General features: G+C 53.3%; 8 protein-coding genes across 8 annotated transcripts; 6 read left to right on the top strand and 2 right to left on the bottom strand.

Moving 5' to 3' along the window:
* Nucleotides 1-1,655: 1,655 nt before the first annotated feature.
* BO72DRAFT_464689 (La domain family) lies at nt 1,656-3,920 on the top strand (the record flags this gene model as incomplete). Its single annotated transcript, XM_040946655.1, has 2 exons — nt 1,656-3,367; nt 3,428-3,920. 2 exons carry the CDS (start codon nt 1,656-1,658, stop codon nt 3,918-3,920), a joined length of 2,205 nt encoding a protein of 734 aa, XP_040806352.1.
* Nucleotides 3,921-5,700: 1,780 nt separating this feature from the next.
* On the top strand, nt 5,701-7,539 carry BO72DRAFT_482510 (SPFH domain-containing protein). Its single transcript, XM_040947728.1, has 2 exons — nt 5,701-6,292; nt 6,406-7,539. Exons 1-2 carry the CDS (start codon nt 5,802-5,804, stop codon nt 7,196-7,198), a joined length of 1,284 nt encoding a protein of 427 aa, XP_040806351.1. The 5' UTR covers nt 5,701-5,801; the 3' UTR covers nt 7,199-7,539.
* Nucleotides 7,540-7,746: 207 nt separating this feature from the next.
* Nucleotides 7,747-11,830, top strand: hir1 (putative histone transcription regulator Hir1). Its single transcript, XM_040943659.1, has 5 exons — nt 7,747-8,098; nt 8,232-8,306; nt 8,400-8,621; nt 8,699-11,455; nt 11,518-11,830. Exons 1-5 carry the CDS (start codon nt 8,062-8,064, stop codon nt 11,613-11,615), a joined length of 3,189 nt encoding a protein of 1,062 aa, XP_040806350.1. The 5' UTR covers nt 7,747-8,061; the 3' UTR covers nt 11,616-11,830.
* A 604-nt stretch (nt 11,831-12,434) lies between these two features.
* On the top strand, nt 12,435-15,377 carry BO72DRAFT_367416 (GTP-binding protein YchF; the record flags this gene model as incomplete). The annotated part of the gene is made up of 5 exons (XM_040940839.1): nt 12,435-12,509; nt 12,756-13,313; nt 13,545-14,079; nt 14,870-14,903; nt 15,188-15,377. 5 exons carry the CDS (start codon nt 12,435-12,437, stop codon nt 15,375-15,377), a joined length of 1,392 nt encoding a protein of 463 aa, XP_040806349.1.
* Nucleotides 15,378-15,394: 17 nt separating this feature from the next.
* On the top strand, nt 15,395-15,784 carry BO72DRAFT_367208 (translation machinery-associated protein 20; the record flags this gene model as incomplete). The annotated part of the gene is made up of 1 exon (XM_040940829.1): nt 15,395-15,784. A coding segment is annotated over one exon (390 nt), but the record flags the coding sequence as incomplete, so codon positions are not given.
* A 48-nt stretch (nt 15,785-15,832) lies between these two features.
* Nucleotides 15,833-19,566, bottom strand: BO72DRAFT_419391 (RIC1 family protein). Its single transcript, XM_040942662.1, has 5 exons — nt 19,129-19,566; nt 17,678-19,069; nt 17,360-17,627; nt 16,837-17,309; nt 15,833-16,791 (listed from the first exon to the last, which is right to left on the bottom strand). Exons 1-5 carry the CDS (start codon nt 19,390-19,392, stop codon nt 16,054-16,056), a joined length of 3,135 nt encoding a protein of 1,044 aa, XP_040806347.1. The 5' UTR covers nt 19,393-19,566; the 3' UTR covers nt 15,833-16,053.
* Nucleotides 19,567-21,723: 2,157 nt separating this feature from the next.
* tim44 (protein translocase subunit TIM44) lies at nt 21,724-23,318 on the bottom strand (the record flags this gene model as incomplete). The annotated part of the gene is made up of 2 exons (XM_040946654.1): nt 21,724-22,399; nt 22,459-23,318. 2 exons carry the CDS (start codon nt 23,316-23,318, stop codon nt 21,724-21,726), a joined length of 1,536 nt encoding a protein of 511 aa, XP_040806346.1.
* A 240-nt stretch (nt 23,319-23,558) lies between these two features.
* On the top strand, nt 23,559-24,895 carry BO72DRAFT_443774 (mitochondrial 37S ribosomal protein uS11m). The gene has a single exon (XM_040943658.1). The coding sequence runs from the start codon at nt 23,781-23,783 to the stop codon at nt 24,483-24,485; it is 705 nt and encodes a 234-aa protein (XP_040806345.1). The 5' UTR covers nt 23,559-23,780; the 3' UTR covers nt 24,486-24,895.
* Nucleotides 24,896-24,900: the final 5 nt, after the last annotated feature.

Here is a 24,900-nt window from a genome sequence, read left to right as displayed (position 1 = left end):
ACAATGTTTTACCAGTTTTTTTTCTTTCCTTTCTTTCCCCCAACTCCGGATCTCTCCAAGTTTTAGGTAAGTTAGGTAAATCGGATACACGATTAATTACAAGGTCTGAGAGGCCCTTGTCCCTTCGTTCTTCCCCATTGATACTCATAATTTCTCTCTACAATATATGATATTAAGCAAATTGAAACATCATCCATGATCTGCGAAGACAAGATAAAAGAGTAAAGTGTTAACTGAATTGAAAGCAAAGAAGGTCGGCCAGGCGAATTCCACACAGGCTGGCTGGCTGGCTGGCTGGCTGTGAATTAACTGCCTTCTTCGGCTTCCATGTCTCTCCGGCGGCTTGTAACTTATTTCTTATGATTTTCTCTTTCCTCTGACACACACACATTATTGTCTGTCACTCACTCACATTCACTAAACTCATTAACCACTGTTACTACCAACGGGCAGTCTATTCCTTCATCCTCTTTTCGTTTTTTCCTTTTCCTTTCCCTTTACCCCCCCCTCTCCTCCCCTCTTCTTTCCCCTCCTCCCCTCCTCTAAACTACTACTACTACTACCCTTACCTCCATCCATAACTGTTTGGGAACTTTCGCTTTTCCTTCATTTTCTCTCCACCGGCTCTCCGTGCCTGTGTTGCTGTAGTGAAGTGGTGCGCCTTTTTCTCCAATACACTTTTTCCGTCTTCCGATCCACACATTTCTGTGTTTCGCGGAACTACGGCTTTTCTTATTTTTTTTTCTTCCGGCATTGAACAAGGTAACTTGATCGATTGATCACTTTGATCTTACCCATCTTGTACCTTCTCCGCACAGGTTCTGCTTCAAAACTCTTTTGTCGCAGCACCTCATTCTCATTTTGTTCTTTTTTCTGATTCCCTTCTGCTTTCCCGCACCAGGCCATTTTCCAAAACCTCGAAGTCAAGGAGCAGTCGTCACCACGTGCAAGTCGCGCTTCTCGTCCACCTTCTACACAAGGGGCAAGATCAACGGGTTCCTTGCGAGCTTAACCAGCGTGCATCGTTCTTAACTGTGCCCGCCCTGTCCTATTCTCAACTAGCCAAGTACCAGCAGCGCAGTTGGATCCTCCGACGGCCCGGACTTCCTAAGTACATTTCGTGAGTTTGGCAACAGTTCAGCAGCGAAAAACTCAACCCTAAACGAAAACCACCCAGGTACTCGTCGATATAGTACGGTTATTCGAGCTGCGATTTCCTGTCCTCAACGAACCTCTACGTCGATCCCTAGATCTCCCCCCTCGCTCACCGTTCCAACGGCCCTTGACGCGAACGAACCTCGGTATTCCTATCTGCATGCGATCCGTGTTCTAGATCCTAATTTCCGATCAGAGCATTTGCAGACCGACCACATTGTTACCAGCGTCATATCAGTACGAAAGGTTCGTCCTCGAAAAACAACCACAGCTACCTGCTGCCGAGTGATATCCAGCGACGGGAAGTTGCATAACGGCGGGGTTGCCTAAAGGGCGGAAGTTGTATCTTCTGCTTGCCATCGCCGGTGGAGTTATCTCACCGACCAACTGTGGTTGATTTTTCCCACGTTCTCTGGCAGAACACACCATTCCAACGCTATCTTCACTTTTTCTTCTTACCTAGAACGGTACTCTAGATACGTCTTTCACACACCAAAAAGATGGCTGCTACATTTTCCTACGCACAAGCCGCCAAGGGCGTCGCCCCAACAAACTCTCCCGCCGAGCCAGTCGCCTCATCCAACGAGCAGAACGCCGAGGTCAGCGCGGAACAGTCGACGGATGCTGCGTCTACCAAGGTTGAGCCAGGCCCCGAATCTGAGAACGTGAATGGAACCAACGACAAGGAAGCCGAATCGTCCAGCGTTGGCAACTCTTCAACCACTTCTAGCACGCTCAAGGACGAGGATGAAGTGAATACGCCCAATGGCACCTCAGAGTCTACTTGGGACAAACAGTCTCAAGCATCAGGAGCGGAGAAGGCCACCGGCGAAGAGGAGGGTGCTGATGACAAGACGGACGAGAAGGAGAAGAGCGTACCAGCTAAGGAATTGAAGGCTGCTCCTCTCCCTGCGGTCAACATCTGGCACCAGCGCAAAGAAGCCCAGGATGCTAAAGCCAAGGCTCTGGCCGCTTTGAAGCCTGCCACAAAGACTGGAACTTCCAAGACCACGTCCGCCGCTTCCTCGACGTCAGGCGATCATCAGCAGGAGCCCGCGAAACCTCCTAAGAAGAAGGGGACTGACGGTCAGGAAAGTGCCAAGGAGCGCAAGAAGACCGAAGGTGGTAAGGGACGCGATGAGAGCGCAAGCATTCCTCCCGTGGGAGATGCTAACCTCTGGCCGACACCCGATGTTGCTCAAGGTGAGGAGAAGAAGAAGCCTCAGGAGAAGTCCGATAAGAGCCCTGTCATTCGCCCTCACGGCAAGGAGAAGTGGATGCCTGTCCCATACGTCCCAACTGCCGTGTTCAACACCCCCCTTCCTTCTGCTGCCCGCCGCGGTGGAAGATCTGCCCGTGGCGGACGTGAGGGTGCTCGCAATGGCACCCATGGCGCCGACAAGAATGCTTCCGGTCAGGCCGGTCAGGGCTCTGCCAAGCAGACGACATCTGCAGACAGAGGCCGGAATGATACCAACTCTGCTCGCGCCAACTCTTTGCCTGCGCAATCTAGACGCTCTAACAGCGTTGATGCTGGACTTACCGACTCCCGCAAGCACCAGGCTGGTCGCGGACCCAAGGGCGCTGAGAACGTCAACGCTGCACAAGGTGGCAAGAATGTAAATGGCGCCGATACTTTCCCCCGTCACCACCGCGATGCTAAGCAATTTGCCAAGGGTCATGAAAAGGGCTCCGATCACCACTCCAGGAACCCCCAGTTGTCCGTCGATACCCAGGCTGCTCCGCGCTCAGGGTCCACTCGCCCGGAAAACGGCCCCAAATCGGGCGAATTTACCGGATTCCACGACCGTAAGGACAAGGACTTCTCTCGCGAGTCGCGCGCCGACCGAGGTCGGGGCTCACACCGTGGAGGTCGTGGAGGCCACGCCGGCTTCAATGGAGCCCCGAACGCTCATTTTCCCACCAACCACATGTCGCATCACAACTTCATGCACCCCAAGTCGTTTGGATTCGGCGACCGCCAGAGATCACAGCAACATGGACCTACCAATGGCTCGTCAGGTGGTCACAGAATGTCCTTGCGCTCCCCCTCCCTACCCAATTCTGCTGCCATGTACGGTGTCTATCCTTACCCTGGCGACATCAACACGATGTACGGCTATCAACCTATGCATGCTGGCCCGATGACCGCCATTCCTTACCAGCAGTACATGGAGCCCTTCTCCCTCATGAGCATGCTCACGATGCAATTGTAAGTGGCTACATTCTCCCAGGGCCTCCGAGTCCGCAGTATAGCTAATGCGTGCCATAGGGAATACTATTTCTCGGTTGACAACCTCTGCAAGGACTTGTTTCTTCGCAAGCACATGGATTCTCAGGGCTTTGTTGCCTTGTCCTTCATTGCCAGCTTCAAGCGGGTCAAGACCTTGACCGAGGATTTCAACCTTTTGCGTCACGTTTCTCACCAGCTGAGAAATGTCGAGTACATCACCGGCGAAGATGGAATTGACCGTTTGCGACCCCGGGATACATGGGAGCAGTGGGTACTCCCTCTCGACCAGCGCGATCAATCTGCCCAGAACGAGGGTCCCGCCACCGTCAATGTTCCCAAGCAGGATGATGCTACCGACTTCCAAAACAACATGGATGGAGTGAATGGTTCGGTCGTAAATGGAACCGTTGATTCTCGGGCTTCGAAGACCCTCTTGTCATCCGATGCTCCGGAGTTTTCGCCATCTCAGTCTGCCAATGCTCAGACTGAAGTCGCACACGTACGGATCCCTCCAATTGAAATCTATCCCTGAGTCAGACTCTGGTGGCCACGGTATCCGAGGCAGCATTTCACAGCTGCCTATGGAGTTAACGGCTCAGCGCTCTACTCAATCATTCCTAGCGATTGCTAATGCTCATCGGTTCCCAGGCGGAGTAAATATAGTCCATCTCCATGTCACTCATTTCCCTGCGTTTTGACGACCACTTACCCTAGGTGGGCATTCCGATCACTCATTCTGCGAGTCCGGTTGATTTTTACTGATGCCAGAGCAGCTGAACACACTGCCTGTGTCCTGGCTTGGGCAGCTTGTTCAAACCTACCGAGTACATGGTCGCAGATGAGAGAGATAAACCTCAAATATCATTTCCCAACCACTCCTACAACGACTCTCATACCTTCCCACACGAGCACCGATCCATATCCTCTACCAGAACCTCTAAATTGTGACCGCTCTCGACTCTCACCCCGCATCCTTACCATCCGAAAACTTCCAATGCACAAATGTACAATGATGTTCCCAGAGCTTAGCGTTTGATGATCGATATTTCTGCACGAAACGTCAGCAACGGCTCTACCGTTCTGGTTTGCGGTGTCCCTTTATGAGCAGCAAGGTCTTGATCACAAACAAGGTCATGCCAGATTCTGTTGGGCTTACTGAGAGGAGGTTTACTCATGTTCAAGCTGCACTGCAACCTGACATGGATAATCCCCGTCTATAAGGCTGTCCAAAGATGACTGTTCAATGAATGCTAGCCTGACTGCCGAGCTGCAAAAGTGATTTGTCTTTTCTTGCTTCTTGCTTTTTGCCCCATGTTCCCATTACCATTTATGTTTTTATTGTGATTCTGCCGTCATGACATGCATCTATGTTTGTTTCGAATCTCCCGACGACCCTTCCCAGTGAAGTGAATTGAATTACACACACTCACGCACCTGGCTTCTCTCTATTCAAGGTTTTCGTGCGTTCATACTTTACTCTCTACCTCTGTTTTCCTTTGCTTCAGTCCTGGGAGGTTTCAAAATTTCTGGAGTCCGGGCATGTTTTTACTGGGCAGTATCCCTATACCTGATGCTTGCTTCTGTGGTGCGCCGGGCTGAATCTTTCCACGACCATAGACTGTTTATCTGGGATTCTTATCTTTCCTAATACTGCGCTACTGTCTCACCTTTGCTGTTTCGATTTTTAGTACGAATGGAACAAAGAAAACCCAACAAAAGGATAATTGCTTTATGGTCTTTCTCATTGCTTCAGAACCGCTGGCACAAGTTCATCATCACCGCGGACGGGTATTCAGCTTACTATGGTTTCAATGGAGCGTCGGAGTCGCTTCTGTGCTTCTCTATATCGCCTGTCTTTCGCAACCCAAGGCATGATTGATGCGCTGCCTAACCCTCTATACTGCATTGATCTGGTGTTATCGGACTCTTGGGCTATTTATCTCAGTTTGCATCCGGGGTTTGCGTCTGAGTATCTGGTGTTTTAGTTATTTCGATTACAGAGAGCTAGGTTTATGTCCAGTCTAATAATGCTGTTTGCTGTTTGAAGCCTGAAGTATCAGATGTCTTTTGAAGCAGTGGCCTGTTCTCGTATATCATCAATCTTATAATTAACCGCGTGTTTAAGCTTCGTGCGAGGGGCGACGCAAAGAAGGTAGTATTGAGAATGGGCAGATGCATAGCAACAAATCAAGGGTATAGTAAAAGTAATTTCCCAAGTCCGGACGCTGGCAAGCAACCATGGGGAGATGACTAATCATTGCCTGCTGAGGCGGAGATCGGAGAAGCGGCGCCATGAACCAGAGCCGTCTCAGCTTCATCTACGGAGTACATTATCTAGTTACCGCCACCACTGTTCATTTCAATCAGAACTTCGGACTAGTCTCACACCACTCGCAGACATCGTCGATTTATCATGGACGTGGCTTCGCGGCAGTCATTGAGGCTGCTCCAGTCCTCCCACAGCCGACTCCTCAATTCAAGCTCCCTCCGCGGGTCATCCACAGTCACAGCGAACACCTTGAATCGGATTCGACAGAGAAATGTCTCCAATTCAGCTCGCAGATTGGCTCCAGAATCCTCTTTCTTAAATATGGGCCCGGCGTCCCTGCAGTCAGGGGGCCCGCATACATACTTCTCCAATCGCCAGACGCTGCCTCTCAACACCGTGGTTCGATTCGTACCTCAACAGACGGCATGGATTGTTGAGCGCATGGGCAAGTTCCACCGGATTCTGGAACCTGGTCTTGCGTTCATGATACCCTTCATCGACCGAATTGCCTACGTCAAGAGCTTAAAGGAATCTGCTATTGAGATACCTAGTCAGAACGCCATTACCGCCGACAATGTGACGTTGGAATTGGATGGTGTATTGTACACACGGGTGGTGGATGCATATAAGGCCAGGTAAGTTGATCTAGGTTCAATACACTCTGTGATCGGTGACGATGTTCGAGTTCTTGCCTCTGCCTGTTTCGTATATCACCAACTGAGCTGACGCTGGACCCACCTGCTTCTAGCTACGGGGTTGAGGACGCCGAGTACGCCATCTCCCAGCTTGCGCAGACGACCATGCGCTCGGAAATCGGTCAGCTTACCCTGGATCACGTCCTAAAAGAACGCGCGACACTCAACACCAACATCACCCAAGCTATCAACGAGGCCGCTCAAAGCTGGGGAGTCGTTTGTCTACGTTATGAGATCCGGGATATCCACGCCCCAGAAGGGGTGGTCGCAGCGATGCACCGCCAGGTCACGGCGGAACGCTCGAAGCGAGCGGAAATCCTTGACTCTGAGGGTCAGCGCCAAAGTGCCATCAACATTGCCGAGGGTCGCAAACAGTCGGTCATCCTGGCCTCCGAAGCTATGCGGGCCGAACGCATTAACCAGGCGGCTGGTGAGGCCGAGGCTATTTTGCTCAAGGCGCAGGCTACCGCGAAGGGCATCGACCTCGTTGCCAAGGCTATTGAGGCCGGTCAAGAGAACGCCCACGGAGCTCTGAGCCTCAGTGTTGCCGAGAAGTACGTTGATGCATTCTCCAAGTTGGCCAAGGAAGGTACCGCTGTTGTTGTCCCTGGCAATGTTGGAGACATGGGTAATATGATTGCCCAAGCCATGGCCGTTTACGGCAAGGTCAGTCAAAGCCAGGCGCGCGCTCTCGCATCGAAGGCTCTAGATGTGCAGGGTCCCGCTCAGACCGAACCGTCCAGCAGTTCCAAGGCCGCTGAGCAAACGGCAGAGCGCCACCCCAGCGACGATGTCTCCGAGCCCGTTCTAGATGAATTCGATCAGACAATCCAGTCGAAGAATTGACGTGAAGCGACTCCAATCCGGTGCTTCACCCAACTTCGTTGCCAACTTTAGCATCCTTGTATACTCACCGCTGGGTTCTAATTTCTCCTCGGCTGCCCTCCATTATATCATCAGCTTACGATCTCTCTCACATGACAACGATACTCTTATAACCTCATCTGTAACTTTAGTCTTGTCCTTAGCCACCTGCTATGGTCGTTCCATTGGATCCTTTGTCCGCCATTTTCTTTCGCATGAGCGACGTTGTACGAGCTGCAGTTTACCTGTTTAGTCAGAGAGAGGGCTCTCTTCTCTAGGCTTTATGTACAGTAGATAAAAAGCAAAATCAATAGCTTGGAATCATTGTGTATCTTTCGTAGGTAGATGTTTGCATGTTTCGAATTGACGAGTTGCGCATTTCTGGCACCTGCTACTAGGTACTAGGTATAATCCAGACCGTTTCAGATAACTATGGGCAGGAAGGAGCTCGGGCCACCGCCTCCCGCGCCGCCCATTCTGGAGATCGCGACTTTTGAGTAGAAACGAGCGCGCTTTCATCGGACCAAGGTCCGCGTTCACTCCGCCAAATCCTCCTCCTCCTCTTCCTCCTCCTCTCCTCCGCCCCAACGACCAGACCAAGTGGTCTCCCTCACAACCTCCTACTCATACTCGTCTACTCATAGCTGCGGACAAACAGGCCCATGGTCCGATGAGCCGGGGACAAGATTGCTTTGCGATGCTCCATCTAAGCAGTCCCTCATCCACGTTTATTTGCCTGTGATCAGCTCCGAACACGGACCTCGCCAACAACGAACTTTAAGCGAGCTGCCTTTCTTCTCCTTCCCTTCCCCACGACTAGAGCGACCAAGCGATAAGCTACTGCGATGCATATTATAAAGCCAGTCTGGCTGACACATGGGGGTATGTTTCGTGACCTCTTGTCGTCGAGCGAATTTGCTGGGCAGAGTCGTTCTCCCTTCACATGTGCTGGCGCGGTCGGTGTTTCTCGAATCGGCTTAAGCTAACCGTCTTCCTTCTTGGATATTCTTTACAGGCGAGAGAAAGGATTTTGAAGTATATAGCTGCGATGTATCTCCCGATGGATCTCGCTTGGTCACAGCGGCTGGAGGTTAGTGATGGGCGATCCCCCCAGGGACATAGGTGCATTCATGGTTTTATGGGATGAGCGCTAACTAGAAATGTTTCCCTTTGCGATTCTCAGATGGTTATGTTCGGATCTGGTCTACGGAAGCGATTTGCAATACAGAGGACCCGCAGCATGCCAGTAAGCCGAAGCAGCTGGCTTCCATGAGCAATCACTCCGGCACGATTCACACGGTCCGATTTTCGCCCAACGGGAAATACTTGGCGTCGGGGGCAGATGACAAGATTGTGTGCATATACACGCTGGATGCCAACCCTCCATCTCATGCGTCAACGTTCGGTGGGTACCAGGAAGTCCGCAATGAAGTGGTTCGGCTGAACGAACGCTGGCTAATGGGCTCGTGCTACGATTTCTAGGGTCCAACGAGGCACCCCCTGTGGAGAATTGGCGCACCATCCGAAGATTGATCGGCCACGACAACGACGTTCAAGATCTAGGCTGGTCGTACGATTCTTCCATTCTGGTCTCCGTTGGCTTGGATTCCAAGGTCGTGGTATGGTCGGGACACACATTCGAGAAGCTCAAGACCCTGTCTATCCACCAGAGCCATGTCAAGGGGATCACATTCGACCCCGCAAACAAATACTTCGCTACGGCGAGCGACGATCGCACGGTTCGCATTTTCCGATTCACGTCGCCTGCTCCTAATTCCACCGCCCATGACCAAATGAACAACTTCATTCTCGAACAGACCATTACTGCACCCTTCTCGAATTCGCCTCTCACCGCATATTTCCGTCGTTGCTCGTGGTCGCCCGATGGTATGCATATTGCGGCCGCGAATGCGGTCAACGGCCCCGTGAGCTCTGTCGCGATTATCAATCGGGGGACATGGGACGGTGACATCAACCTCATTGGGCACGAAGCGCCTGTCGAAGTGTGCGCTTTTTCTCCGCGACTTTACTCTCCGGAGCCGATCAACAAGCAAGCCGTGGATAGCCAAGGTCATGCGGTGCACAACGCCGTTACCGTCATTGCTTGCGCAGGAGGGGATAAGTCCCTTAGTATCTGGATCACTAGCAATCCCAGACCGATTGTGGTAGCGCAAGAACTAGCTGCCAAGTCGATATCTGATTTGGCCTGGAGTCCGGACGGGAAGTGCCTCTACGCGACTGCGCTCGACGGTACGATTCTTATGGTTCGGTTTGAAGACGGCGATCTCGGATATGCAATGGAAATGGAAGAGAACGAGAAGTCGCTCACCAAGTTCGGCACTAATCGCCGAGGCGCGGGTATTGCAGAGACTACGGATGGTCTACTGCTGGAGGAGAAGAGCAAGGCTGGAGAAATCAAGGGCGTCGAAGGTCGCATGGGGGCTCTGATGGGCGACGACCACACAACAGCCGAGGCCACGGCCAATGGAAAACCGGCGCCAGCACAGTCGAATGGCGTCACCACAACTGCTGCTCCATCACCCGCTTCAGATGCCCAAAAGGACCAGCCCAATGGTACAGCAACGACAACAGCGGCACCGGAGCCGGAGAAGCCTGATCCTTATCAGGCCAAACTCGAGAGGTTGAAGCAGCGTCCCACATATACGAAGGATGGAAGAAAGCGGATAGCTCCTCTCTTAGTGTCTGGAGCTGGCGCTGCCGAATCATCCCTCCCCCAGTCTCGATTAATGGCATCAGTCAGCAGTCAAGTCAAGGCTGATACCCCGCAATCGATTCTCGATCTTTCAAAGCCTTTCGACGGGCTACCCAAGGGCGGGCTCCCAGCGATGATTCTCGGAAACAAGCGCAAGCTCGCTCAGCTTGAGGGTGACGATGATGGGCATATCGAGAAGCGTGTGGCTCTGGCGAGCCAGAACGGGGCGACCCCGATTCTTGCTCACACGCCTGACGGCCTGCTACCTGCGCAGACCCAGCCCGCACCAGAAGGCCAGCAACAAACGCCAGAATATATACGGCCTGCAGTCACGAATCCTTGCATGGCCATGAGCCAGCTCCGGCTAGCTGTTCCCAAAATTCGAAGTCACATCCTACGGGCTATCGACCCTACAGGCAAACCCACGGAGCCCCCGGGCACATCCAGCGAGTCTAGCAAATCACGAGTGGATGTTATCTTTGAAGCCCGCAACCCGTCCCCGGCAAGCTTGACTGGACGGGTCGTTGACCGAGAACCCGTTCGCCTCACCTTGTTCCGTGGTGAGCAGCCCTTGTGGCAGGATTACCTCCCGCGCCCTGTTTTGCTGGTGACAGGTAATCAGAGCATGTGGGCTGCAGCCTGCGAGGAGGGGTCTGTGTACATCTGGACTCCAGCTGGGCGTCGCTTAGTCAGTGCGCTGGTGCTAGAAGCACAACCAGTAATTCTCGAGTGCAATGGTCCGTGGATTCTCTGCATCACGGCTGTGGGGATGTGCTACGTCTGGAATGTGAAGCACCTCTCCTCGCCCCATCCGCCCATCTCCCTTCAGCCGGTGCTGGATGCGGCCATTCACACCTTGGGTACTCAGCCCACGACTGCTCCCGCAATCACCAATGCTCGAATCAACTCCGAAGGGCGGATAGTAGTCGCATTGACGAATGGTGAGGGGTACTCCTATTCCCCGTCCATGTACACATGGCAGCGGATCTCAGAGAGCTGGTGGGCCGTCGGCAGTCAGTATTGGAACACCACAGATGCTCCTGTGGGCAACCTTCAAGCGGCCGATGCGCAGCAGGATAAGGCCGCCAAGGCAGCAGTGTCCGCCGGTATTGTACCGTTCTTAGAACGCAATACAACCAACGAGACGTTGCTGCGGGGTCGTGCGTACTTCCTGCAGCGGCTGATCAAGGTCCTACTTTCACGCGAGGGCTACGAAAGCTTTGAGTCCAGCGTATCCATCGCTCACTTGGAGAATCGCGTGGCTGCCGCGCTCTCTCTGGGGGCCAAGGATGAATTCCGTCTTTACCTCTCGATGTACGCCAAGCGTTTAGGCGCGGAAGGGCTGAAGATGAAGGTGGAGGAGCTCCTCAAAGGCCTGATCGGTGGTCTGTTTGAGGAGGATGACACGGGTAGCGTTCGTCGTTTGCAGGACAATGAGCAAGAGGATCGAAATTGGCGCGAGAGCTCCGAGACGCTCTGTGGCTGGCCACGGGAAGTGTTGCTCAAGGAAGTGATACTGTCGCTCGGTAGGTTCTGGCCGCTGTACTACGTTTCTTGTTCCATGCTTGCTGACCAGGTTACTTTCTAGGCAAACATCGGGATCTCCAGCGGGTGACGGTGCCATATGCGAAACTGCTGGGGATGGTGGACAACGAATCGGAAGTGGGCGATGCCATGGAGACGTAGACTTCTTTCCTTGCAGCAGCTTTCAAACCGATGATTGCGTTTGGCGTTCTGTTGGCGTTGCGTAGTCAAATTCACTCCATACCGATCGGGGACGGATGGATGTATGCATGCATGGGACTGAGGGAGGGCTTCTTTTTCTTTCATTTAAGCATCATGCGGATCGCGCTTGCAATGTTATGTACTATATTGAAGTTGATAATCTTGACCATGGTCGGAGGTGTTTATTGCAATTCGCTTCGGCGACGGCGACAGCGACAGCGACAGCGACAGCGACAGCGACAGCTCCTCGCTATGTGCTATAAAGGAGTAGAGTCATGGGAACGACAACACGTGATGAGACAGGGCTTGCAGGGCTGGCGAGTCATGTGGGCGGTGAGGGGTGACGAAAAAGAACAGGGCGTCTCTCCACCGCACACAACCTGAGAAGTAAGCGTCATACTGCTTGCTGCTCCAGGTGTTGTTGCTTAACCACTCATCTTCAATTGGGAACCAATTGGGCCTGTAAAGCCTGTAAAAGATCTTTTCCAATTCTACCTACTCATAAACCACCAATTTCCGCCCACAGCTTTGCTGGTGGGCATCGTCATCACGTCTCCTTCACAGCCGGGCCACCTGCTGTTACTTTCATTCCGCTTCCATCGCTCCGCAGCTGGTCCTGCTTTGGCCTCGCGCCTGATCCAATCTCAATCTCTCTTCCTCAACCCCTCCTCCTCTTCCTCCTCTTCCACCTCTGCTTTCTCCCCCTCCTTCTCCTTCTCCTCCCCGCTCTCCTTCCTCTCCCGCCGGTCCTATTCCAGCAAGAAGAAGAAATCCTCCAAAATGCCCCCCAAGAAGGCTGTCGTGCAAGAGAAGGTCCTTCTGGGCCGCCCAGGAAATAACCTGAAGAGTGGTATCGTATGTGAGCATTGACCCCACCGACTAATTTTCCTTTCTGCTTTTTCCCAAATCTTTTTTTGACCCTGCCCGTTCTGCTGCCCCTCCCAGCCTTCCGAATTTTTTATCCGTTCCCCTTACCCTATTTAACCTCGCTTCCCATGCATGAAAAAAATTTCTTCCTTTCTTTTCTCCCGTCAACACCATAATTCCCACACAATCCTTTGTAGGAATTAAGGAACACAAGATGGTTTAACATCTTTCTAGGTTGGTCTCGCCAACGTCGGCAAGTCCACTCTCTTCCAGGCTATCACGAAGTCTACGCTGGGTAACCCCGCCAACTTCCCCTATGCCACCATCGACCCCGAGGAAGCTCGTGTCATCGTCCCCGATGACCGCTTCGACTGGCTGTGCGAGCACTACAAGCCCAAGTCCGTGGTGCCTGCCAACTTGACCGTGTATGATATCGCCGGTCTGACCCGCGGTGCCTCCACTGGTGCTGGTCTCGGTAACTCGTTCTTGTCTCACATCCGTGCCGTCGATGCCATCTTCCAGGTCGTTCGTTGCTTCGACGATGCTGAGATCATCCACGTCGAGGGTGACGTCGACCCCGTTCGTGACTTGAACATCATCAGCGAGGAGCTGCGCGTCAAGGATATCGAGTTCGTCGAGAAGGCGCTCGAGGCCCTCCAGAAGCAGACCAAGCGTGGTGGTCAGACTCTGGAGATGAAGAAGCTGCGCGAGGAGGAGGGCACTGTTGCCAAGGTCCTCGAGTGGCTGCGCGAGGGCAAGGATGTCCGCAAGGGTGAATGGGGCCCTAAGGAGGTACGTTTTATCATTCTCCCCTTTTGCAATTTTTTTTCCAGCCCTCCTACCCATTATCATGATGAATAAGAGCATCGCTCGAATATAACCCAGCTCGTCGAGTGGCCTCATTTTATTTACAACGCAGAGGCCACATTGAGAGAAAATCCTATCTGATGATTTACTTTTTATCGCTATTCATACCGAATGTCGCGTGATGGAAATAGAGTACTAATCAGTGTCGCTCTATAGGTCGAGACTATCAACCCTCTCATGTTGTTGACGGCTAAGCCCGTTGTCTACCTGGTCAACCTGAGCGAGAAGGACTACATCCGCCAGAAGAACAAGTACCTGCCCAAGGTGTTCGAGTGGATCAAGACCAACTCCCCCGGTGATCCCCTGATCCCCATTTCCGTCTCCTTCGAGGAGCGCCTGACCCGGTTCGAGGACGATGCCGCCGCCCTCGAGGAGTGCAAGAGCCTGAACACCAAGTCCGCCCTGCCCAAGGTGATCACCACCATGCGTCAGTCGTTGAACTTGGCCAGTTTCTTCACCACTGGTACCGACGAAGTCCGTCAATGGACCATCCGCAAGGGTATTAAGGCCCCTGCCGCGGCCGGTGTCATCCACACCGACTTCGAGAAGACCTTTATCCAGGCCATCGTGTACAACTACGCTACCCTGCGTGAGTACGGCGACGAAGGCGCCGTCAAGGCCGCCGGTAAGATCATGACCAAGGGCAAGGATTACGTCGTCGAGGACGGCGACATCCTGCTGATCAAGGCCGGTGCTGCTCGCAGCTAGATGTAGTTGTCGGGTGAAAACGGCATGTAGCAATTAAAAATGAAATTGTTATGAATTATCAACTGACTGTGTCCGAGTAAATGTGTATGTAGAAAAGGTGCTGCTTGTGCCAGTCTGCTACAAGTACTGCATCAAACGCTATATCTCACCAGTTTGGCAGCGCACTTGCTTCAGGAGCTACTCACGTAGGTTCCTACACGGCTCTGGACGCGGTTTTGTACGGGATGCTGGTTGCGTCACTGGCTAGTGGTAGAACTACTTGCGGTCTGTTCCATGTATGACCAATTACCTTCTGCATTATTGCCTTGAAAGTGATGTGATGTGTTTGATACGGACCACGCTGTTTCTCGCCCTCGCCTTTCGTATGATTAAACTCTAGGAGGATCTACGCATAATGATCCGATCGGAGGTACAATCAACAAAGATGAGGGGGTTAGGACGAGCTGGAAGGAGAAGATGGCTCATTCATGGACCAAAGCACCATCAGTCGTAGCTTAGACTGCACGGGCCAATAGAAATCAGCAGGAACAACCAAAAGCCTACGTGAAAGAAGCGCCCAAGCAGTAGACTACTCATACTTTGAATGATGTCCATCGACGTGCTCGTCGAGTTGGGAAACAGAGGATGCGCGGGAGAGAGAGAGAGAGAGAGAGAGAGAGAGAGAGAGAGAGAGAGAGAGAGAGAGTATGAAACACGTGACCCGTCGCCTTCCCCGCAACGCCCACCTGCAGATAATGCCATCCGCCGCCGCGATCCCAACAACAGGTTCCGAGAATCCACAGCATCAGACACCATGTTCAAGAAAGAGTGAGTTCGTTCTGCAGTTGGGAGAGACAGGATTTCCCTACAATGATTGCAATTTCCAACATCAATTCCCCCGCATCCACCAATACAATCAAAGAAATCCTTCCTCCAGGGAAATCATTCTTACCCCGCCTACCTACCTACCTACCTACCTACCTTTTCCCAAACCACCTACAAGCCAGCCCACCGAACTCCCGATCCCTCCTAGCACCCTTTACATCCTACATTGTATAAAACCCCCAAGCTAATGATTCGATATTTCGGAAACGTGACAGAATCCCCCCGAGCAACCGCTCGAAAGTCAAATCCAGCGTGCAGCGCGCCCTGCGCCAACGCTTCCTGGAGACCTACCCGGGCTTCGAGCCGTACATCGAGGAGGTCCTGCCCAAGAAAGCCCAGCTGGATGCCGTGAAGCTGTACGCGACCCCCCCCTTCTTCTTCTCCCAGCCTAGCTACCCCCCCCCGCAAATCAGCTAATCAAAAAGCAAAACAGCCCCGAAAGAGCCACCCTCTACAGCATCGACTCCACCCCGCTCTTCTTCCAACCGCTCGACGGCCCGCCGATCCCGCATCTGAAGCTTCTGCACGCCTACCCGGACGCTCTGCCGACGGTGCAGATCGATCGCGGCGCCATCCGGTTCGTGCTCTCGGGCGCGGCGCTCATGGCGCCGGGCTTGACGTCGGCGGGCGGGAAGTTGCCGGACACCGAGCATGCGGTGGAGGCGGGGCAGGTGGTGGCGGTCAAGGCCGAGGGGAAGGAGACGGTTTGTCTGGTCGGGGTGTTGAAGGTCGGGACCGAGGAGATTAAGGCGAAGGGGAAGGGGGTCGTTTTGGATGAGGGGCATTATCTTGGGGATGGTCTTTGGAGGATGGCTTTGGATTAGACTTTTCACCAACTGGGATGAGAGGGGTTGGAGGGGGCGGTGGGAGATCCGGGGATCAGGGAAGGGGTTTAGATGGTGAGAATGTGGTTGGGTTCGGTTACTGTTTATGTCGAAGATGAGTGCACGCTTGTATTCTTGATACCATTGCTTTGCAGCTGAATGGATGCATTGGATTTCTCTGTTCTTGGGGTTTGATGTTCATGGGATAGAGAGGGGGAAAGGCTCGTATATACATATTCTCCGAGATTCTAACTTTACACCGGATGTGATCACTCCAGTTCGGGAGGCCGCGGGGACAGCGGCGACGTCGGCGATAGCGAGGACCACGACGGCGTCCGCATCGCCAGTCCCAGCCCCTTCACACTCGTGCTGGACCCGTTCATCCCCATTCCCGCCCCGGGCAGCTGGAGCCCTCCATCCCTCAGCCCTGCGCGGGTCACCGCCCGCTGTAACATCTCCCCCGTCTCGTCCAGGGCGATCAGGAATCTCGCCAGCTCCGCGCACAGGTCCCAGTCGTTCTTCTTCGAGGCCAGGTACATCAGCCGGACCACGTAGTCCTCGATCGGAGCGTCGTGGTCGTCCGCATCATCCTCGAAGGCTTGCAGCACCAGCAGATACCCCACGGCGGTCTTGAGGGACCCGAGCTTGAGGGCTTGCTCGAAGAGGTCCTTTGGCGACGGGAGGTAGGTGAACAAGGTGCGCCAGGAGCGCAACTCCGTCTTGCGCGTGCATTGGACCACCACGTCCAGGTACACCTTGGTGGGTAACGATGCTTGTAGGAAGGAGATGACTATCGGCAGCAGTGGCTCGTGTTTCAGGGAGGGGTCGTCGACCTTGCTGTCGCGGCTCTGGTTGTCGACCTCATCGTCCAGGACGTGGTGAAGGAGGATCTCGAGGGCGTGCGGAAAGTAGGATAGGTGGGAGAAGTGCTGGCACAACGACAGCGCTGCAGGCATGTCGCGCTGTGTCAGACTGTGCTGAAGGAAGTACGGCAGAAAGAGGTGTGTCTAGCAGAGTTAGTGCTGCACCGGCGTCACTGGGTGGAAACTCACCCTAATGGCGAACTTCAGCACGGAGAAGGTGACATCGCGTCGCTGGGTCATCTCGGCTTCCACACCAAGCACAATTCCCTTGTTCAGGAGAACAGACAGCGGATAAAAGTCCAGGGGTACCTCCAGGGGTTTGGATGCCTCTTCCCGCTGTAGAACGTCCTGCACATCCCCCCAGGCGATGAGCTCTTTCCCACAAAACGTCCATAGCGAGTCCCTCAACGAAAAGTCGCTGCGGTACATATTCAAGGCCATTTCAGCCGATGGACTGGCCGGGAGGGACTCGTCGACAGGCGCAAAGTTGAACGATAATTGATCTCGCATCAGGATATAGTATTCGACATCGTGGGATACCACCCGCATGTCGTATTTCAAATCGCCAGTCTCCGAGAACGATGGCTGTAGCAGGACCAAGTTGCCATCAACCAAAAGAAGTACAGATGCCACCTTGACATCCTGGGAAGGGTCGCCGTTCCCTGGTCGCTTTTTGTTAGATCTAGCTCTCGCAAGGTGCTGGCACACTTACGCATTTGGTCTTCGGGCAAAATCCAACTGATTGCCCGGACCCTGGTTGGCGCGCGCACAATCCCATGAAATGCAATCTGCCCAACGGGCACCAATGTTATTCGGGAGTGAGCTGAATTGATGATATAGTGATAAAGAATATTGTCGTATGTATAAACGAGCAGCGAGTCCTCGCCTGATGCTCCGACAAAGACGACTGGCGAAGGTAGGTATTCAATGTGTAGGATGGATTGATTGTTGAGAGGCATTTCCCGCGAGTACAACCGCAACTTCGCAGTCGATCAGTATAGCCGCGATCAGACATCGATGGCACACTTACCTCGTAAGATCCGTCATTGTCAATGGCGGCGATCAGAATGTGTCCGTACCAGCACATGCCCCCACGTACCGCGAAGGAATTCTCAATCTTGGGATCCTCGAACACTTTCCAACGTCCGCTGTTGACGCTGTAGTGTGCAAGCCCTCGTCTGCCCGCGATAGCTACATATCTCCCATCCTGTGAGACAACACTAGAGCGAATCGGCCACTGTGAGTGAAGGTAACTCGGAGGATATTGAGCATGATGCCACAGCGAGTCCTTCCCCGAAATGGTCATAAGATCGGGTAGATCATGGCCACGGTAGAGGATAACCTCGGTTCCAGTTTGCAGCAGGCCTCTAGCCAGGTTCGCAGACGAATAACAGCCTGTCAAAGCGCTCCGTGCTGTCTCCAGAATCCACAAGCGACGGTCGTTCTGGCCTGTAAGTATGATTTCTGACCCTCCACCGATCCAACAACCATGAGAAGTTCCAGTCACCCAGTTCTCGCCGTTTGAGTTAGCAAGAGATCGGTCCGCCGCAAAGCTACTCTCTCCCGACTTCCCAAAAACGCTCCATGTTGTCCAACCATGCTTATACCCAGCAAACAGGCAATAGCCGTCTGGCGAATAGCTCATAAATGTAACACTGCCCGTCGTGGTTGGCGAAGCCGGGAGTTGTAGTTTGTGCGATAGAGGAACATTGCCCAGGTAGTCCTTGGCTGTGTAGACTAGGATCTCTCCGTTGGCGCAGCTCACTGTGAGCAGAGAAAATCGTGCATTAACTACTACCTTGACGGCTCTCTCGCCATCATTCTTGGGGTCATGGAAGCAATGGCCTTGGAACAACTTCCTGGAGTCATCCGAGTCCTCTGGGGCTCGCTGCACGGCATACGCCTGTCCCTCGTTGGTGACCCATATCAGCAGGTTGATAGCACGATCATACACCATGTCCGTGATTGATGTGCGCTTTGAAACCCCCAGAATCCGACTAAGAAGTTCTGACTTGGTTTGCGAGCCGTCCGCATCCGGGTTCCAACGAATGCATTGGATGGCCGCAGGTTTGACAGTTGCGACAACGAGCTCATTATCAAGTGCGAGAGCCTTGGCGATTCCCGACTCTATCTTGATAGCCATTCGGAAACGTATGCTGACATCTCGAACGCCAGTGGCCTCTTCCTCCGCGGCTAACCGAGCGAGCGTCTGGCGGCGGGTTGAAGTCGAGGTAGATTGATCAAAGAACTGTTGATATACACGGGTATTAGGGCTAACAGCGATGGTATAGGTAAGAAGATATCCGTTCAGCGTCTGAGCAACAAGTATATTCGAGTCGGGATGCATCAAAAGGGCCACGTTGGGACCATAGTTCTCCAGCGAAGAGGCGGACCGAGCAACGGCAGCAACAACGGCGGTAGGCTATATTACCCGTCAACATGCACGCTCTACCCAACAAGATCAGCAAAAGCTTCACTTACTCTTGTTTGCCAGAGAGCGATCGACGAACCGGTCATTGTCGCAAACATATAACCACTGCGAGAGACACAAAGGCCGGCAAGAGGCTCGTCAGCCCACGCCGTCTCCGCAATGGCCGGTTTGTCACGGGCATTTTCAATGTTCAGCGCCTCCTCCTGTGCCGTAGGGCTATCGTAGTTCAGGGATTCGTCGTCGTCAGATGTGAGAACCGGTATTCCAGGGCCATTGATCGTATAGACCCGGGGGACTCCATAGGGCCAGTACATGGCTCGGTGCAGGCGCGAGAGTCACGGAGTAGAGGAGCAGCTTCACATCGAGTCATCTTCGGTTGAGGCTAGAACGTTAGATTGCCGGACTCGAGACAGAGATTCCCCCGTATCTGCCGACCATGTCCGTTCCAGTAATTGTCCCGACTGCGCTGTAGATTTGATGGATTGTCGTACCGGAAGTTAATATGAGCTGGAGGGCAGTCGAGAGCACGGAGGCTATCACGTGCAGGTAAGCTCCCGAAGCAAACAAACCAAACAAGACTAAGGGCCCCCGCATCCTAAATTCCGCCTCCCCGCCGACTCTTTTGGCCAGCAAGATAATCTCCTCCCCTTTCGCATTGATACCCAATCTGCTCACATCATGGTACGTGGGCCCCTTTTAGTGTTTCAACTGCATACACTCCCCCTCTCAACTTACTTTCTGACGTGTCTTATCATCTAGGCTCCTACCGAGTCCAAGAAGCGCTTGGCGCTTGCTATCATCGACTTCCTAGGTGCCAGCTTGAAGGATGGCACTCTCGGTGCCGATGACGCCGAATCCATCGAGATCGCCCAGTCCTGCATCGCGGATACGTTCAAGGTTGACCCCTCCGACGAGGCGGCTGTGAAGGATGCTCTTGGTGGACAGTCTCTGGCCAGCATCTACAGCGTCTATGAGAAACTGCGGAACAAGCCCGCTGCCGGCGGTGCTGCGACTGAAGGGAAGCCCCAGAGCGGCGCTCCCACTCCGGAATCCGACAAGCTGAAGTCGGAGGGAAACGCCGCCATGGCGCGCAAGGACTACAGCAGTGCGATCGACTTGTACACCCAGGCTCTGGCCATCGCCCCCTCGAACCCCATCTACCTCTCCAACCGGGCTGCTGCCTACTCCGCCGCCGGACAGCACGAAAAGGCGGTTGAGGACGCGGAGCTTGCCACCGCTGTCGATCCCAAGTACTCCAAGGCCTGGAGCCGTCTGGGTCTGGCTCGTTTCGACCTGGCCGACTACCACGGTGCCCTCGAGGCCTACGAGAAGGGCATCGAGGCTGAGGGTAACGGCGGCAGCGAGGCCATGAAGCGGGGTCTGGAGACCACCAAGAGAAAGATCGAGGAGTCGCAGCGCGGTGCGGAGCCCCCCTCTGACGCCGTTGATGATGCCGCTGGCGCCTCTCGCGGTGCCGGCGGTATGCCCGATCTCTCTTCCCTCGCTAGCATGCTCGGAGGCGGTGGTGGCGGCGGCGCCGGCCGCGGCGGTATGCCCGATCTTAGCTCTATCATGAGCAACCCCATGTTCGCCAGCATGGCCCAAAACCTGATGAGCAACCCCGATGCGCTCAACAACCTCATGAGCAACCCCCAGCTCAGACAGATGGCTGAGAACTTTGGCCGCGGAGGTGGTATGCCCGATATGTCTTCTCTGATGAGTGACCCAAGCATTGCCGAGATGTAGGTTCTCACCCTATCATTGCTTAAAGTGGACAGACACTAATCTTGTGATATCAGGGCCCGGAACATGATGGGCGGCGGTGCTGGACGGGGAGGCCAGTAATGACTAAAACCATCTTCTGACGCCCGTGCAACTTTTATTTTCATCACTTGCGAAAGAATATTTTCAAATTCACTAAGCTCGTTGGCTGCATTTAGCTTCATTTTTTCTGTAACAAGCTTGATGACCTTTCTGATCTCGCGAAGGAGAATAGAGACTGATGAGCGATACGCACACTTCTGAGTGAGAAGCGTAATATTCTTTTTCACATTATATTCACAAACTCTTCGACGAGCCTCGATCTGTAGGCCCAAGCCGTTGAGGCATCAAGCCCCGAGTTTGGCCTCAAAGAGCTTCTGTAAGATCTTCATCCTGAAGAGGCGGTCCTTCAGCTGAAACTGGGTAAAGGGTAAGAGGAACTGAGCTAAGTACTGACGCAGATGCAAAAAGAATCATCAGATGAGTGGAGGAGGATTTTGCCAAACACAACACGGGACGCCCCGAAACGCCGAAAAGAAACAAGTAACCCGGGCCTCTTGTGCCCGATCAAGGTCTCTCTGAGACAACAACTCCCGAATCCAGAGATAGCAAGCTCGCCAGCATCTTTCCTGAAACGAATTGGCCAACGGAAGGGGGGAATTTGTGCGTGATTAATCAAGTTACATTCACAGGCAGTTGCAGTTCATGAAGCGCCAGTTCCGCCTGGCCTCTATTTAGAAAGGTCAATATTGTACAGTCGGATATGATATCAAAACATTCGAGAAGAGTAAATAAGAAATTCATGGACCGATGATCAGAACAACGGAGATATTGTTGAGAAAGGAGCAGGGTGGTTTAAGTCAAGAGAGCCGTTTGAGGGTGATTTAAATGTAGTCACGAGCAGCCTTCTGCAGCTCGATTAATCTCCACCCACGGGTCTCCGGGTTGTTGACATCCTCAGGTATCCGAGTGAGACCGATAGCGTAAGTAACCAGCTGAACCTTGTCTTCCATACCGGCGGCGAGTTCACCAGACTTCACGTTCTTATAAACGTGGACCTCCTGTGTACGGCAGGTCACAACGAACACGGGAATGTCACCGGGGTCCAACATGCGAGCATGGGAGACGTCAACTCCACGGATATCGAGGATACGACCATCGGATTTGAGACCGAGGTTAGTGTACTGCTGAGCGAGTGCAGCATAGACGTTGAACTGAGCTTCTGAAAGCCAGAGCTTGAGGGTTTCGACATCACCCTTGACGTAGGCATCGAGGACCTCGGGCAGGATATATTCACGCATTTCCCTCAAGAATGACTCCATCTGGAAATTGGGGTCCATCTCGCGGAATTTCTTGATGACCTGAGCCGTCTCGTTCTCGGCGAAGAAACCAGCGACACGATCCGAAATGCTGCGCGCAGTGGTGATGAGAGGGTTTTCCGACTCGTCGTAGGTGTTCTTGAGAGTGAAGAGCTTCTGCATCATAGGGTTCGAGTCCTTGAAATCACGCCACGACTCCTTCCAAGCAGCGTCCTTGTGGAGTGTGACGTTGGTTCCCGCGCTGAAGAGACATAAATGTCAGATGCAGGTGGTTAATGGGTGACAAGAGAAATGACTCACTTGGGATCTTCCACCATCGGCTCGCTGCGACGACCAGACTTGGCTTCCATCTCTTCGCGCAATTTCCTCTGCTTCCGGCGCTCCTCCTTCTCGACCCAACCACCATAGCGAGAGCTGCTGCCGTCATCGATGGCATCCTTCACGCCTCCAACGGCAGTCTTGTAAGCCTCAGTTTCGCGAACAGGTCGCGTGACCTTCTCGATTCCGGAACCAGTGGCGTTGACACCCTTTCTAATACCCTTCACCACGGGCGTGTTCCACGTCCAGGAAGCGCTCTTGCCGATGGCCTTGCCGGTGTGCTTCAACGCGGTGGAAGTCTTGGAAGTCGCAGCCCCAGAGGCAGCTTCGTAGGCGGCACGAGCCCGCTTGACGTTCTCGTTCTCAGTGAACTGGTGAGCGGAGGACGCGAGGGCCTTGGTCGACTCATTCCACTCTTTTGATGCCTTGAACTCGGTTTGGAGAGTCTCCCTGAAGACTTGCCAGGGAGTCTTGTCGCCATGGGGAGGGGGAGGAGGGGCGTCCTTCTTCTCGCCCTCCTTCTGTTCTTCACTCTTTCCCTCGCTCGATTCCTCTGACTGTTTCTCCTTTTCTTGCTGCTGCTGCTGCTGCTGCTGTTGCTGTCTGAGGGGGGTGGCAACATGGAAGGACCTGGTCAATGGCAGAGCGGCGTAGGGAGAGAGAAGGTGAGGGAGTGTTGTGCGCTGTTGATTCAGAGATGGAATGTTCCGTACTGCTGGCGATGTCGAAAAGGAGCAAGTCTGCACCAAGGAGTGCTGGCTGTAAGCAGTCTTCAGGCTCGGGACATAGGTCCGTAAAGTGGCCGCCCGCGCGGTGGCGGACATTTTGGTAGCGGAGATCATGCTATACAGAAGATAAACCACCAAGACTATAATTAACCCAAGGTCCCGAAAGATAGAGGTTTATGTGAAGAAAAAGGCCCCGAATGGGTTAGAGAAGGGAAAGGTTGAAAGGGTAGAAGTGAACTGGGGAAGAGGAAGAAGCGATGTCGGCAGTTGCTCTAAAGGGAAAGGAAAAAGTCGAGATGCGAAAATGCCAAGCATCGATAAAATTCGGCCCTCTTCCGCCGCCCTTTCGTTCCGGCCCAGTGTTGCGCCGCTCGGCAGTGTGTACAGCGCCTACAGCCCATAACCAACGCTTGCCTTCAGTTCATTTCATCGGGTCGACATCTTATTTCTCGCTCTTCCGGTGATCAATCAGTCGTGTACCCCATCGCGTTCACCGAGAAGCGGTCCAGAATCGTCCTTCAATCAGCAAAGCGCCTTTGCGCAGCAACAACATCCTCCGCGTCAAGTTACACCAAGATGAACACATCCTTTGTCAGTGCCCTCACGAGGGCGCTGCCGTCGATCGGCAGACCTCTTCAGCTTCGGATTTCTCCTCTCAGTTCGATAAGGCCATTCTCATCGACTCCGGCGAAACCGGCGAACACCTCTGGAGAGGCCCGTGACTTGGAAAGGCAGATTCTGGGTACGAAACCCAAGGTTGCCAACTCCGACAACCAAGCCTCTACGCTCGATGATCTCTTCGGCTCTACAGGTCTCAGCCGGTCTTCTGAGAAGACAACCTACAGCTTCCAGAAGCTGCAAGGTAGCCTGGAAGCCGAGATGGTCGGGCAACCTTATGTCGACCGGTCTCCTCCCTACAATCTCCATGTTTATTCCCACAAGCACAACACGATCTTGACCTTGACTCGGCCCAACGGCAATCCGATGATGTCTCTCAGCTGCGGTCATCTTGGTTTTCGCAAAGGTGGACGTGCTGGTTTCGACCCGGCATTCCAGTTGACCTCTCATTTCTTTGCCCAGATGCAGGAACGGGGATACATGATGGAGATCAAACGCATGACACTCGTTTTCCGCGACTTCGGACTTGGCCGGGACGCTTTCACCAAGGTCTTGCTGGGTAATGAGGGGAAGAACATTCGAGGCACGATCTGTCGCGTATCGGATTGCACCCGCGTCAAATTTGGTGGAACGAGAAGCAGACATGTACGGAGACTGGGTTAGGAGATTCGCCGCTTTTGGGAGTTCTGTCTGGAGCTATAATTTTTTACTCGACGCAAAATATCAGGGCACGGATTAGCTGGCGGGGAAAGAGCAAGGGTACAATTCTGTGATACACCAGGTCTGTATGCTGGTGGAGTTCTCTGGATTGAAAAGAGCGTCTCTCTTCTCAGTGCTTGCAACGAGATTGGCTGCAGATTCACAGCACTGAAACTATTACCGTCTCGACAACCTGATCGGGAGACGATGAGGCCTTGCGCTACCGACGATGTTCTCTTTTCGCCTTTTTCGCCTATTTTCGCCTATGTATACTATCTATTGTCAGCCTATTACTGCGACTTGGGACATTTTCTATATGCATTAAACCAATATGAACTGTGTAAATACAGCCAATACTATGTAGACTTCCAAGTTGATT

Source organism: Aspergillus fijiensis (assembly GCF_003184825.1).
Source record: "Aspergillus fijiensis CBS 313.89 unplaced genomic scaffold BO72scaffold_2, whole genome shotgun sequence".
NCBI lineage: Eukaryota > Fungi > Ascomycota > Eurotiomycetes > Eurotiales > Aspergillaceae > Aspergillus > Aspergillus fijiensis.
This window is presented reverse-complemented; position numbering and strand designations above follow the sequence as displayed.